Genomic DNA, 13,171 nt, shown 5'->3' with positions numbered 1-13,171 from the left:
GAGCCTTTTAGCCTAAACGGACTATTCCTAAAGTTGCGCGGTAATGTACCAAACAGTGTTTCTTTGCTATTCATAAGGTTTTCCCTGGCCAATTCTTTCAGAATGATTGGGTAGAACTATGCAAATGTGCTTGTGACCCACCAGAGGACTGGATATTTCACTAGTAAAATAAAAAGATGAATGCATAGGACACTTGTGGGAGTTGGGCCATGTAAATAAGGTGTATGGAATCCTAACATTTGGATTGATCAGTTTTGCCATCCCAGAAGCAGAAAGGGAGGAATCTCACTACTGTCAAGAAAAAAGAGTGAGGACTGGAGCACATCCTTTGGACCTCAGATCCCTGCACTGAATTTTGTTGATCCAGGAGACAGAGAGTTGTGACACCAGAGATGATGAGAAACAGCAACAGATGAACAGTGGCAGCAGGGACAGCAGAACCAAGAGACCAGAATAAGACAGAGCAGTGGGCTTCCTGTCCCACAGAGTGAGAAAACTGAATGCCATTGGGCATGAGGCTTGCTGGGGAATGGGGTGCCTCTCTGGACACCTATATGCTGAGCTAAAAGAGCTTGTAACACTTGCTTGAAGGGGTCAAGGGTCAGAGAGAGACCTGCTTTGGGGCTTGGCTGAGGGAAGGTGTCCTGATCAAAAAACTGTATCATGAGCATTTCTGAATTATAACCTGCTATTTCCCTAATAAACCCCTAAACATGAAAATAAATAAATAAAATAAACAATTCAACTTTTAAAAGAAAATTGGCAAAGAAGTTAAACAAACATCTCACCAAAGAACATGCCCTGATGACAAATACACACATGAAAAAATGCTCAACATCATTAGCTACTAAGGAATGCAAATTAAAACCACAATGTGATAGTACTTCACAGGAAATAAATTAACAATACCAAATGCTAAAGAAGATATGGAGTACATGGAACCCTCATAATTTGACAGTGGGAACGTAAAATGGTATAACTGCTCTAGAAGCAGATTGTCAGTTTCTTACAAAGTAATCCCACTTTGAGATATATACCTTAAAGAAAACTTATTTTCATACAAAACGTTGTATGTGAATGCTTGTAGGAGCTTTACTTCTAATTGCCCCAAACTAGAAATAATCAGAAGTCCTTCAATAAATAAATGGATAAACAAACTATGGTACATCCATACAATGGATGTGAAATCAAAAGAAGTGAATTACTGATGCATGCGACAACATGAATGAATCTCAAAGGCATTATGCTGAGAGAAAGAAGACAGTCTCAAAAAGTTGCGTACTATTGATCCCATTTATATAACATTCCGAAAAAGACAAAATTCTAGGGTCTCTTCTGTACATGCCCAGTACATGCCTTGTGGACCCAAGAAGCATTAGAAGTGTGTAGCAGATCCAATGTATGCTTGGACTGATGTGTTTGCTCCTCACCCACCCACCAGACCCCACAAGATGACATACCTCCCCCTCATGATTTTCTTAAGGGACAGACTTGGATATGCTCTGAAAGGAGATGAAATAAAGAAAATCTACATACAGCAGTACATTGAGATGGATAGCAAAGTTTGCCCTGATACGACCTGCACTGCTGAATTCATGGATATCATCAGTATTAAAAAGACCAGACAGAGCTTCTGTCCAATCTATGACACCACAGATCACTTTGTTGTTTATCATATTATGCCTAAGGAGGCTAAGTATATGTTGTACAAAATGAGAAAAATGTTTGTGGGCACAAAAGGACTCTCTCACCTGGTGAATCATGATGTCTGCACCCTTCACGGATGCCTTTATCAAAGTGAACAACACATTCAGATTTATTTGGAGACAGGAAAGACTACTGATTTCAACAAGCTCAACACTGGTAACTTGTATATGGTGACTGGGAGTGCTAACGTGGAAATGATTTGGTGTGACCACCAATTTTGGCTTTTTCCATTCCTTTGATGTGGTTCATGTGAGAGATACCAATGGCAACAGCTTTGCCACTTGGCTTTCCAACATTTTCCCTGTTGGCAAAGACAACAAAGTTTAGATTTCTCTTCCCTGAGGAAAAGGCATCTATCTCACAATTGCTAAAGAGAGGCAAGAAACTGGCAGCCAAATACAGCAGGGGTTGAAACGACCTCTGGGAAACACAAATTGAGAGCTCTCTCTGACTAATAAAAGATAACATACAATCAAAAAAAAGAAAGAAACACTGCAGGGACTGAAAAGAGATCAGTGGTTTCCAGGACTAAGTGTGAGAGTAAGATTTGATTTCAAAAGAACATAAGGGCATTTAGGGAAGTGATAAAATTGTTTCATATCCTGATTACAATGGTGGTTACATGAATCTACACAAGTGTTAAATATCAAAGAACTGTTCACAAAAAAAAAAAATCAATTTTAATGTATGTAAATGTATGTAAATTAATAAGTTAACAAAGAGAAAAGGGTTAAAAAACTTTAAAAAAAAAAAAAAGTCAAGTTTCCCTAGAAACATGATACAGTTGTGTTGGCTAAACCTCACCCTGGAGTTGGTTTCCAAATCTATAAAATGGAGTCAATAGTAACAAGTCCACAAGATGATTAAATAAGATCATATGCAAAATTCTTGGCACAATGGCTGATATATAATAAGCACTCAACATGTTAGCTTTTATTATTTGTTTTAAAGCAATTCATATGTATAAATTGAGCTCACTGAGGAGCTATACAAGGAGACATTTTTCACCTCTAGATATTTAAGATCTAGTTGAAGATAGTCAAATTTACAACTGTTTTAAAGGTCTGCAGTTGTTTTAGGAAAGAATGAGGGACTTTTAGCTGGCTAGCCTTTTATCTTGATAACTACTGTCTTCATTTATAGAAAGTTGAAGCAGATACTTACATGGTATGCCCTCCATAGTTTTGTCCTCTGTTAGAGTGGTGGAACACCACTTCCTGGCTTCCCCTTTAGGCTGGAAGCTCATTGAGGACAAAAATTACATCTCCCTAATTACTCTGTCCCTCATAGTACCTAGAACTAAGATTTGAAAAGAAAATTAAAGAGGAAAGGAATGCAAAAAAGAGTTTGTTTCATGTTTGTCAATTCATGCAGGATGTGAGACTGATTCCTCTCTGGGTCAGTCTATATGGATTATTTACCTAACCATTCTCTAATTTTCATTTTGGCTGGTCTCAGTTAGGAGCTCTGATGGCACAGCATCTAAAGCATTTGACTGCTAACCAGAAGGTTGGCAGTTTAAACTCACCAGCTGCTCTGTGGAGGAAAGATGGGGCAATCTACTTCTGCAAAAATTTACCATCTTGGAAACTCAATGGGGATCGCTTTGAGTTGAAATCGACTCAATGGCATTGAGTTTGTCTCAGTCAGACCTTCTATTAAGAACTGTTAAACCACCTTTCTTCACTCTTAACTAGGTATGAAGAAACAGAAAATAAGGTCCATAATGAGGAGATAAATAAATCAAAACAAATCAAGAAATGAAAAAGATGTTAGAATTAGCAAACAAGGACAGTATTCCATATATTCAAAAAGTTAAGCAGCAACACAGAACATACTTTAAAAAAAAAAAAAAAACTAACTTGAATTTACAGGATTAAAATCTACAATGTATGAGATGAAAAATACACTGGATAGAATTAACAGAAGCTTAGTCATTGCAAAAGAAAAAGTTAGTGAACTTGAAGCATACAAATGTAAGTTATCCAAAATGAAGCACAGATAGAAAAGTTAATATTATACAAAAGAAAAGAGTATCAGTGAGCTGCAGGACAACTTCAAGTGGCCTAACCAACGTGTATAACTGGAGACCACAAAAAAAGAGGAGGTGAGAAAAGAAAAATGTATTTAAAAAATAAATAGCTGAAATTTTTTCTAAATTTGATGAAAACTATGCCAACAGTTTCAGAAAGCTTGATGAGCCCCAAGCACAAACATTTCATCAAATAAGACCTACACATGTTCAACAAACACATGAAAAGATGCTCAGCATACTAAGCCACTAGAGAAATCCAATTAAAATCACAAGGACATTCCAATATATCCATTGTTTTCATTGTTGGTGGTGGCCATCAAGTTGGCTCTGACTCATACTGACCCTATGGACAACAAAACAAAACACTGCCTGGTCCTGTGCCATCCTCACAATACTTGCTATGCTTGAGCCCATTGTTGCAGCCACTGTACCAATCCATCTTGTTGAGGGTCTTCCTCTTTTTTGTTGACCCTCTACTTCACCGAGCTTGATACTCTTCTCCAGGGAGTGGTCCCTTCTGACAACATAACAAAGTAGGTGAGATGAACTCTGGTCATTCTCTCTTCTAAGGAGTATACTGCCTCCATTTCTTCCAGGACAGATTTGTTTGTTCTTCTGGCAGTCCATGGTATTTTCAATATTCTTCTTCAATACCACAATTCAAAGCCATCAATTTTTCTTCAGTCTCCCTAGCTAAAATGAAAAAGAGTGATCATACCAAGTTTGATGAGGATATGAGGAACTGGAACTCTCATATATTGTCGGTAAGAATGTAAAACAGTACAATCACTTTGGAAAACAGTTTGGATGGTTCTTAAAAGTTGACCAAATACATACCATGTCACTTAATCATTCTACTTCTGGATATTTTTGACTCAAGAGAAATGAAACCATATGTCCAGACAAAGACTAGTACAAATGTTCACAGCAACTTTACTTGTAGTAACTCCAAGCTGAATATAACTCAAATGTCCATTTGTGATATGCCCATACAAAGGACTACTACTCAGCAATAAAAAGCAATGAACCAATGATATATGATATAATGACATGGGCAAATCTCAAAATAATTATGCTGGGTGAAAAAATAGCTAGACAATTTTTTTAAGTGCAAAATGTATTATTCCCTTTATTTAAAATTCTAGGAAGTGCAAGCTAATCTACTGTGACAAAAAGAATATCCGTAGTTGAGGGGATACAGGAAGGGGCAGAAGAAACGGATTTCAAAGGGGCATGAGGAAATTTTGGAATGATGGATACATTTATTTCCTTCATTTTTTGTGATAGTTTCAGAGGTATGTACATATTATCAAATTGTACATTTTATGTACAGTTTAGTGTATATCAGGTATAATTCAATGCTGTTGTTCTTAAGTGTCACCCAGTCAAGTCTGACTCATGACAAAGCAGAAATGCCCCCATAGAATTCCCTAGGCTATAATCTTTATAGGAGGAGCTATGGTGGTGTAGTGCCTAAGGCATTTGACTGCTAACCAGAAGGCTGGTGGTTCAAACCCACCAGCCACTTCTGGGAAGGAAGATTGGGCAATCTACTTTTGTAATGATACTTTCTCAGAAACCCAAGGGGTCACTATAAGTCAGATCTGACTTGACAGCAATGAGTTTGGTTTGGTTTTGGAATCTTTATAGAAGCAGGTCACCAGGTCTTTTCTCCTACATAGCCACTGGTGGGTTCAAACTATTGACATTTTGGTTAGTGGCCAAGTGCTTAACCATTGCACAACCAAACCTCCTTATATTTCAATAACTCTGTTTAAAAATTCACTCTAGCTATGAAGAAGAGATTGCATTGCAGCCTCAGAGTGGAAGCAGGTCTACCAGCTAAGATATGATGAGAGGATGGTGGCTTAGACTGGGCTAGTGGTAACAGAGATGAAGAAAAGTGAAAAGACTCATAATATATTTTTGATATATGATTAGATCTGGTGTGTGAGAGAAAGAAGAATTAAAATTTCTCCAGTGTTCACTATATTTCTCTAGTATTTTCTGTTCTGCTCTTATACATGGATCTGTTTTGCTCCCACTTTGTTAACTGAAAACCACAAAAGACAAGTAGAAGTTTAAAATGAAAATGAAGCTGTAACACTCACAAAAATAGACAGTTATTGATTTTGTTTTTGTTATCAATTATTGTGATGATTTAGATTTTTATTTATTTTGTTATTTCTATTATTTATTATTCATTAAACTAAACCATTTTACATTATTTTAGTATAGAATTCTCCTGATGATTCTATGATTTGTACACTATTAAAGATAGGAAATTGAAATGCAGAAGACTTAAAATGGTTTGCTTGATTTCCCACAACTGGCAAATAATAAAATAAGAGTTCCAATCCCAGGTCCTTCCGATTGCAAAACCTGTGTGCTAATATACTCTACTCTAGAATCTCCTGGGGTTCAAATATTCATATCCCCACCAACCTTTATTTCCTCAGGTAACTGAGTGTCAGCCACAAATGGGCCTTTAGTTTTTAGAATGTGTTAAATAGAAAGTAACATGCTGTTCACCATGAGGCAACTCTGTATGAAGAAAGAGAATAGAATTTGGGTCAGACCAACCTGTTTTGAATCTTGGCTCTACCACTTGGTAGTTATACCATCTCAGACAAGTCAATGCTCTGACTCAAAAAAGTATTTATTGAGCACCTATCATGTTCTATGGAGCTCTGGCGGCATAGTGCCTAAGGCATTTGACTGCTAACCAGAGGCTGGTGGTTCACACCTACCAGCCGCTCCTTGGAAGGAAGACAAGGCAATCTACTTCTGTAGAGATATTGCCTTGGAAACCCAAGAAGGGGTCACTATGAGTCAGAATTGACTCAATGGCAATGAGTTTGGGTTTTTTTTTTTTTTTTTTTAATCATGTTCTAGGAAATGTTCTAGGATCTGAGGATACATCCATGAACAAAACAGAAAAAAAAAAAATCCCTGCCCTCAAGAAGCTTACATTCTAGTGGAATATGTGGACAATAAATATAATAAATAAGTAAAATATATAGTACATTAGATGGTCACATAGGAAAATACAGCTTAAGAAAAAAATCAAGGAAGAGTGATGGGAAACAGAAGGTTACAATTTTTACAAAGATAATCAAGGAAGGCTTCTCTGAGAAAATGATATTTGAGCAAAGACCTGAATGAGTTGAGAGAGTTGCCCATGAATATATCTGGGAAAGAGCATTCCAGGCAATGACAACAGTCAAACAAAAGTCCAGTTCATGCCAGGTGTATCTGAAAAAGAGCAGGAGGCCAGAGTGACTGGACTGGATTGAGTGAAGGGTAGAACCATAGGAAATAAATCAGGGAGAAAATGAGTAGAGTAGATAATGCATGTCCTTGTAGACCAGTATAATACCTTGGCTTTTATTTGAGTAGATGAGGAGCAATTGGAGGGTTTGAGCAGAGCAGTGCGATGATCTGATTAACTTTTTCAAAGTATCTTTCTGACTACTTAGACTACAAAGATCAAGTGCAGAGTCAGGGAGACCAGTTACAAGCCTCTTGGGTTAGTCCAAACAAGACATGATTATTGTTTGGACCAAATAAAAACAGTGAATTGGTGAGAAAAGGTCAGGTTATAGATGTGTTTGGATGTTAGAGGTGGCAGGATTTGCAACTGAATTATATGTGGGGTATGAAAAGAAGAGAAGATCCTGGGATAAATAAACAATTTTTATTTATTTATTTATTTTTACCTGAATAACCAAATGGATGGGGAAAACTAAATAAGATGAAGAAGACTAGATTCAGAGTTCGGTTTCTAAAGTTTGTAATGCTTATTAGACATACAAGTAGAGATATCAAGATAGCAATTGCATATATGTGTCTCAAGATCAAGGAAGAAGACAGAACTAGAAATATAAATTTTGGAGTCATGGACATATGGATTATACTGAGAGTCATTGCACCAGAAAAAATCACTAAAGGCATGAGTGTAAATAGATAAAAGGAGATTTCTAAGGGTTGGGCATACCTTTGGAATATTCAAACATTAAAAGGTCATAGTATGAATCAACAGAGAATTCAAATGAGTAGTCATTCAGGAATAAAAAACAGAGTATGCTATGCTGGAAGCCAAGTGAAGAATGTGTATCAGGGAGTAGTAAATGATCAGGTGAGTAGTAAATGATCAGGTGTAGTAAAGCACTTGATAGGTCATATAAGATGAGGGCTGAATACCAACCACTGAATTTAGAAAAATGAAAGTCATTTGTGACCTTGACAGGAACAGCTGCAGTGGAATTAGTGGGTATGAAAACCTTATTGGATAGGACAAAAAGGCAACTGGAAACAATAAGTATAGACAACTCTATTAAAGAATTTTGCTGTAAAGTAGAACAAAAAAGTGGAGTAATAGTTGAAGGGAGAAGTGGGATCAAAAGAAATTTCATTTTAGGACAGGAGAAATAACAGCATGTTTATGTAAGCCAGCAGAAAAATGGGGAAACACAATGCAGGAGAAAGAAGGAAAAATTACAGGAGCCATGTCTTTGAGTAGACATAAGGGGATTATATCCAAGCACAAGTGGAGGAGGAATTGACCTTAGATAGGAGCAGGGGCAGTTCATCTAAAGTAGCAAGAGGGGAACAGAATACACGTGCACAAATGCATGATGGCAAATATATATGATGGTGTGAAAATATGGAGTTTCTCTTCTGGTGACTTCTGTTTTCTCAATAAAATCATACACAAGGTCCTCATTTGAAAAGACATGCGGCAGGAGGTGTTATAAGACTGAAGAGAGGAGAAAGTATGAAATATTTGTTTGGGAAAGTAGGAGAAAAAGTTTCCCAGAAGCACCAAGGACCACTTGAGATTGGTGCTAATGAGTCAGTCAATGGCCAGTCAATGCACTTGGGTATTCTCTAGCCACACCTATTATGCAGCAGCAGGAACAGCGCAGTAGAGATTTAGACTCAACTGAATGGGGCTTTTATCCAGTGAGGACACTGAATAAAAAAGAGTTAGTGATGTGTGCAGGGATGATTATAATGACTGACCATAGAATTTAAGTTCCGTAAGGAAGGAGATGGGCATCTAAGTGAAAAGGCAGTGTGTTCTGATAGAATAAATAGATAACTGGAGTGGTACCCCAGAGGAAGTGAGCTAGACATAGGAGGTATTGCTCAGAGGGAAATTTGAATTTGGGGTTACAGAGGAGCTGTGGTTATTGGGAATAACTAAGAGTGATGGATAAAAGTCATTGGAAGAGAAATAATAAAAGTGAGAGAGCAGGACAATGGAAGTGTCACTTTTCTGGACAATTAAACCACCAAGAATAACCACAGCAGTAATGTTGAAGAGACTGACAGTGATCCAGGAGTTAAAACCTTCAAAGGATGTAGGAAAGTGGCCCAAAGATTCCTAAGTGACTAAAATGAGGAAGAGAAATGGCTTTAGTCTGTAGTTAATCTCTCTTGAGTCTCAGTTTCCTTACTTGTAAATTGGAAATGGTTTCTCCACCAAGGGGTTTTTATAAGGATTGAGGGAGATGATGTAGTTAAAGCACTTGTCTGGCCACCAGATAGGACTGACAAACCTCAGTGTATGTTGTTGTTGTTGTTAGGGGCAATAGAGTTGGTTCTGATTCATACAACCCTATATACTCAGTGTATAAGAATATTAATTTTTTTTAAGTTCAACTGTTAAGTCTTGGGTGTATGTCTCATCTACCTTCAAATAAAGTTGAAGAACCACAGTCTGGCTTAGGAGATTCATGAGGCTCTGGATTGATTTGAAAAATTCATCATCATCATAATTTCCCAAAGATGTTTACCCATGGTACTCTCTGAGAAACACGGGCTTGGCCATGGCCCAACCATATGCGTCATCTCCTTCTGCCTGCCAGAGCTAGGTTCTCTGGCCCTGCCAGCCATCTACAGACACCAGAAAGCTGTTGCTTTCCAGCTTGAGTGTCTCATGTAGAAGGCAAAAAGCAAATTTCCTCCTTTGGCTGCTCTGATATGTCTCCCATTTATAAGGCCAGGCTGGCTGAAAAAGCCAGGGAAGTGAAAGTCTCTAATGAAATGGGAACCTCCTGTTCTGAACTGTGCTGAACCCATAAATGTTCAGAGGCTCTAGGGCACTACAATCAACTAGCTCCAAGCATCAGGAGATTGGACCAAGGGCTGGGCCAGGCCTCTTCCATTTCTGTCCCTGGACCCATTCACTTCTAGACAGGCATTTCCACCAAGAGATGAGATCTGGTCTAGTCAACAGGACAGTGTCTGTTTTACCAGTAACAGGGGTTCCTTATTGTCAGAAAGGGACAACAAAGTTGATGGGGTGGAGGGCAGAGACTCAGGGAATATGAGCTGCAGCAGTGGGGCTGCTAGAGTTGAACTAGTCCATGTAGTGACCCACTCTGTCCATTTTATGAGCAAGGTGTCCCTTAAACCTCCTACCTCTGGATTCTCAGGGCTCTGCAGAGTATCTTAGCTGGGAAAGCTATGACCAAGTTTTACTTAGCATTCCTTGTGTGTAGGAAGGATCCCTAGACTCCTTTACCCACACACTACTTCAAGACCACAATTGCTTGTTCACTGCAATTTTTCATTATCTGGTACATAGGAGCCTCTCAAAAATGGATGGATGGATGGATGGATGGTGGATGGGTGCATGATGGATGACAGGTGGAGGTTAGGGAAAGTGAGGGCACAGAGAATACCTCTTCATGTCACAACCCAGCTCTGAGCTAGGTGTCAAGACCTAGAAGTCTCCTAATATACTACCTGAATTATTTTTTCCATGACACTCTGCCTGAGCTGATTATTCTATCCAGAATTTCTTCCCTAAATTATACAAAACTGAAGGGCAGCCACTTGCATCTGAAAATATTTTCTTAATCCTTATACTTTTCCTAGCAAAAACACATTTACTTACCCCTTTCTTTAATGTAAAGTGGCATTTTGATGCAGCAGCCCTGGAAGAAGACAAGAATCACTAATTCAGAAAAAGGCTGAAGACCAACCTTACAAAAGATGCTAAAGGGAGTCCTATGGATAGAAAACCAACAATAGCAAACAACAGTCAATCATTAACATGCATGATGACATAACCCGGAAACCAACACAGCTATGGAAGTATCCAAAGTAAAATAAGCTTACGAGATTCTAACAGGGAACCAATGGGCAAATGAGAGCAACTACAAGCCAAAAAGAGGAAAAAGATAATATAGTTGCAGAACTTCTAAATGGTGAGGAAGTCAAGAGAGTTGCAAGATAGAATGGACAGTTGTACACTCAGGGAGAAAATTATAAATCACAGAATAACCTCAAAGAAAAATGATAAACCTTCACATCACAATAAAAAAGAGGACAAGCACAAATATTTAGCAAATACTAAAACAATAGCAACAAAGGAAATGATAACACAATTCAGTAACATAATGAGCTCAGCACAAAAAAAAAAAAAAAAATTATATGGAAAAAAGAAATTAGGAACACCATGAAAAAACATATTTAAAAAATGACAGCAACCAATTCATACTTGTTGATAATTATCCTCAATGACAATGGATTAAATGCACCACTCAAGAGACGGAAAGTTGCACACTGGACAAGAAAACATAACCCATCAATATGCTGTCTACAGGAGACACACCTTAAGAGACAAAGAAAAAAATAGACTAAAAATCAAAGGCTGGAAAAAGATTTATCAAGCAAATGGTAACCAAAAAAGAGCAGGAGTGGCAATATTAATTTTGGATCAAATTGACTTTAAGGCAAAAACCACCACAAGAGACAAGGAAGACATTATATAATGATTAAAGGATCAATCAAACAAGAAGATATAACCATAATAAATATCTATGGACCCAGTGAAAGAGCCCCAATATACATAAATCAGACTTTAACAGAATTGAAAAGCCAAATAGATGAGCCCTCAGTCATAGTAGAAGACTTTAATACATCACTTTCAATGAAAGACAGAACAACTGGAAAGAAACTCAACAAAGATACGGAAGAGCTAAACAATACAATCCACCAACATGACCTTATAGACATCTACAGAGCACTTCACCCAACAACAGCACAATATACATTCTTTTTCAGTGCACATGGAACATTCTCCATGATAGACTGTATGTTAGGCCATAAAGAAAGCCTTAATAAATGTAAAAACAGTGAAATATTGCAAAGCATCTTCTCAGATCACAATGCAATCAAATTGGAAATCAACATAGGAAGATCAACAGATAAAGAGCAAACACATGGAAACTGAACAACACCCTCCTTAAGAATGACTAGGTAATAGAAGAAATAAAATGTGAACTTAAAAAGTTTCTTGAATCAAACAAGAATGAAAACACAACATACCAAAATCTTTGGGACACAGAAAACCCAGTGATCAGTATACCAATAAATGCACACATCAAAAAAGAAGAGCCAAAATCAACACCTTAAACTAACATCTCCAACAATTAGAAAAAGAACAGTAAGAAAAGCCAACAGCCACCAGAAGAAAGGAAATAATAAAGATTTGAGCAGAAATTGATGAAACAGAAAATAGAAAGATAATAGAAAAATCAACAAGACTAGAAGTTTTTTTAAAAGATTAATAAAATTGACAACCCACTGGCAAATTTAACAAAGGAAAAGAGGGAGAGAATACAAATAACATGAATAAGAAATGAAATGGGGGGCATCATAATAGAAATAACTGAAATAAAAAGGGTAATATCAGGATACTATGAAGAACTGTACTCCAATACATTTGAAAATCAGGAAGAAATGGATAGATTTCTAGAAAGACACTACTTATCTAAACTAACACAGACTGAGGTGGAAAAGTTGAACAGACCCATAACAAAAGAAGAAATTAAACAGGTCATAAAACAATTACCACCAAAAATAATGTCCTGGCCCAGAGGGTTTAACCAGAGAATTCTACCAAACATTTAGAGAACTGACCCCAAGCCTACTCAAGCTATTCCAAAACATACAAAAGGATGGAATCCTCTCAAATTCATTTTATGAAGCAAGCATAACCTTGATAGTAAAACCAGGCAAAGATATCACTAAAAAGGAAAACAACAGACCAATATCCCTCATGAATATAGATGCAAAAATCTTCAATAAAATCCTAGCCAATAGACTCCAACAACATATCAAAAAAATAATTCATTATGACCAAGTAGGGTTCATATCAGGTATGCAAGGGTGGTTCAACATTAGAAAAACAATCAAAATCAACCACCACATAAGTAAAACAAAGGAAAGAACCATATGATCATATCAATTGATGCAGAAAAGGCATTTGATAAAATCCAACACCCATTCTGATCAAAACTCTTCAGCAAAATAGGAATAGAAGTGACATTCCTCAACATAATAAAGGGCATATATGCAAAACCAACATCCAACATTATTCTCAATGGAGAGAGACTGAAACCATTCCCCTTG

The 13,171-nt window shown here is 37.3% G+C and overlaps 2 protein-coding genes across 2 annotated transcripts in view; both read left to right on the top strand.

The window, feature by feature from the left end:
- Positions 1-13,171, top strand: part of TRPC7 (transient receptor potential cation channel subfamily C member 7) — a 266,316-nt gene that overhangs the window by 90,555 nt on the left and 162,590 nt on the right. The window lies entirely within an intron of this gene.
- On the top strand, positions 1,452-2,034 carry LOC103199483 (40S ribosomal protein S4, X isoform-like). Its single transcript, XM_042781378.1, has 2 exons — positions 1,452-1,840; positions 1,908-2,034. The coding sequence occupies exons 1-2, from the start codon at positions 1,452-1,454 to the stop codon at positions 2,032-2,034; spliced, it is 516 nt and encodes a 171-aa protein (XP_042637312.1).

Source organism: Orycteropus afer, unplaced genomic scaffold (assembly GCF_000298275.1).
Source record: "Orycteropus afer afer isolate SDZICR_OR568_19922 unplaced genomic scaffold, OryAfe1.0 scaffold00112, whole genome shotgun sequence".
NCBI classification, from domain to species: Eukaryota; Metazoa; Chordata; class Mammalia; order Tubulidentata; family Orycteropodidae; genus Orycteropus; species Orycteropus afer.
The sequence above is the reverse complement of the archived record's forward strand: the minus strand, read 5'-3'. Positions and strand labels throughout refer to the sequence as shown.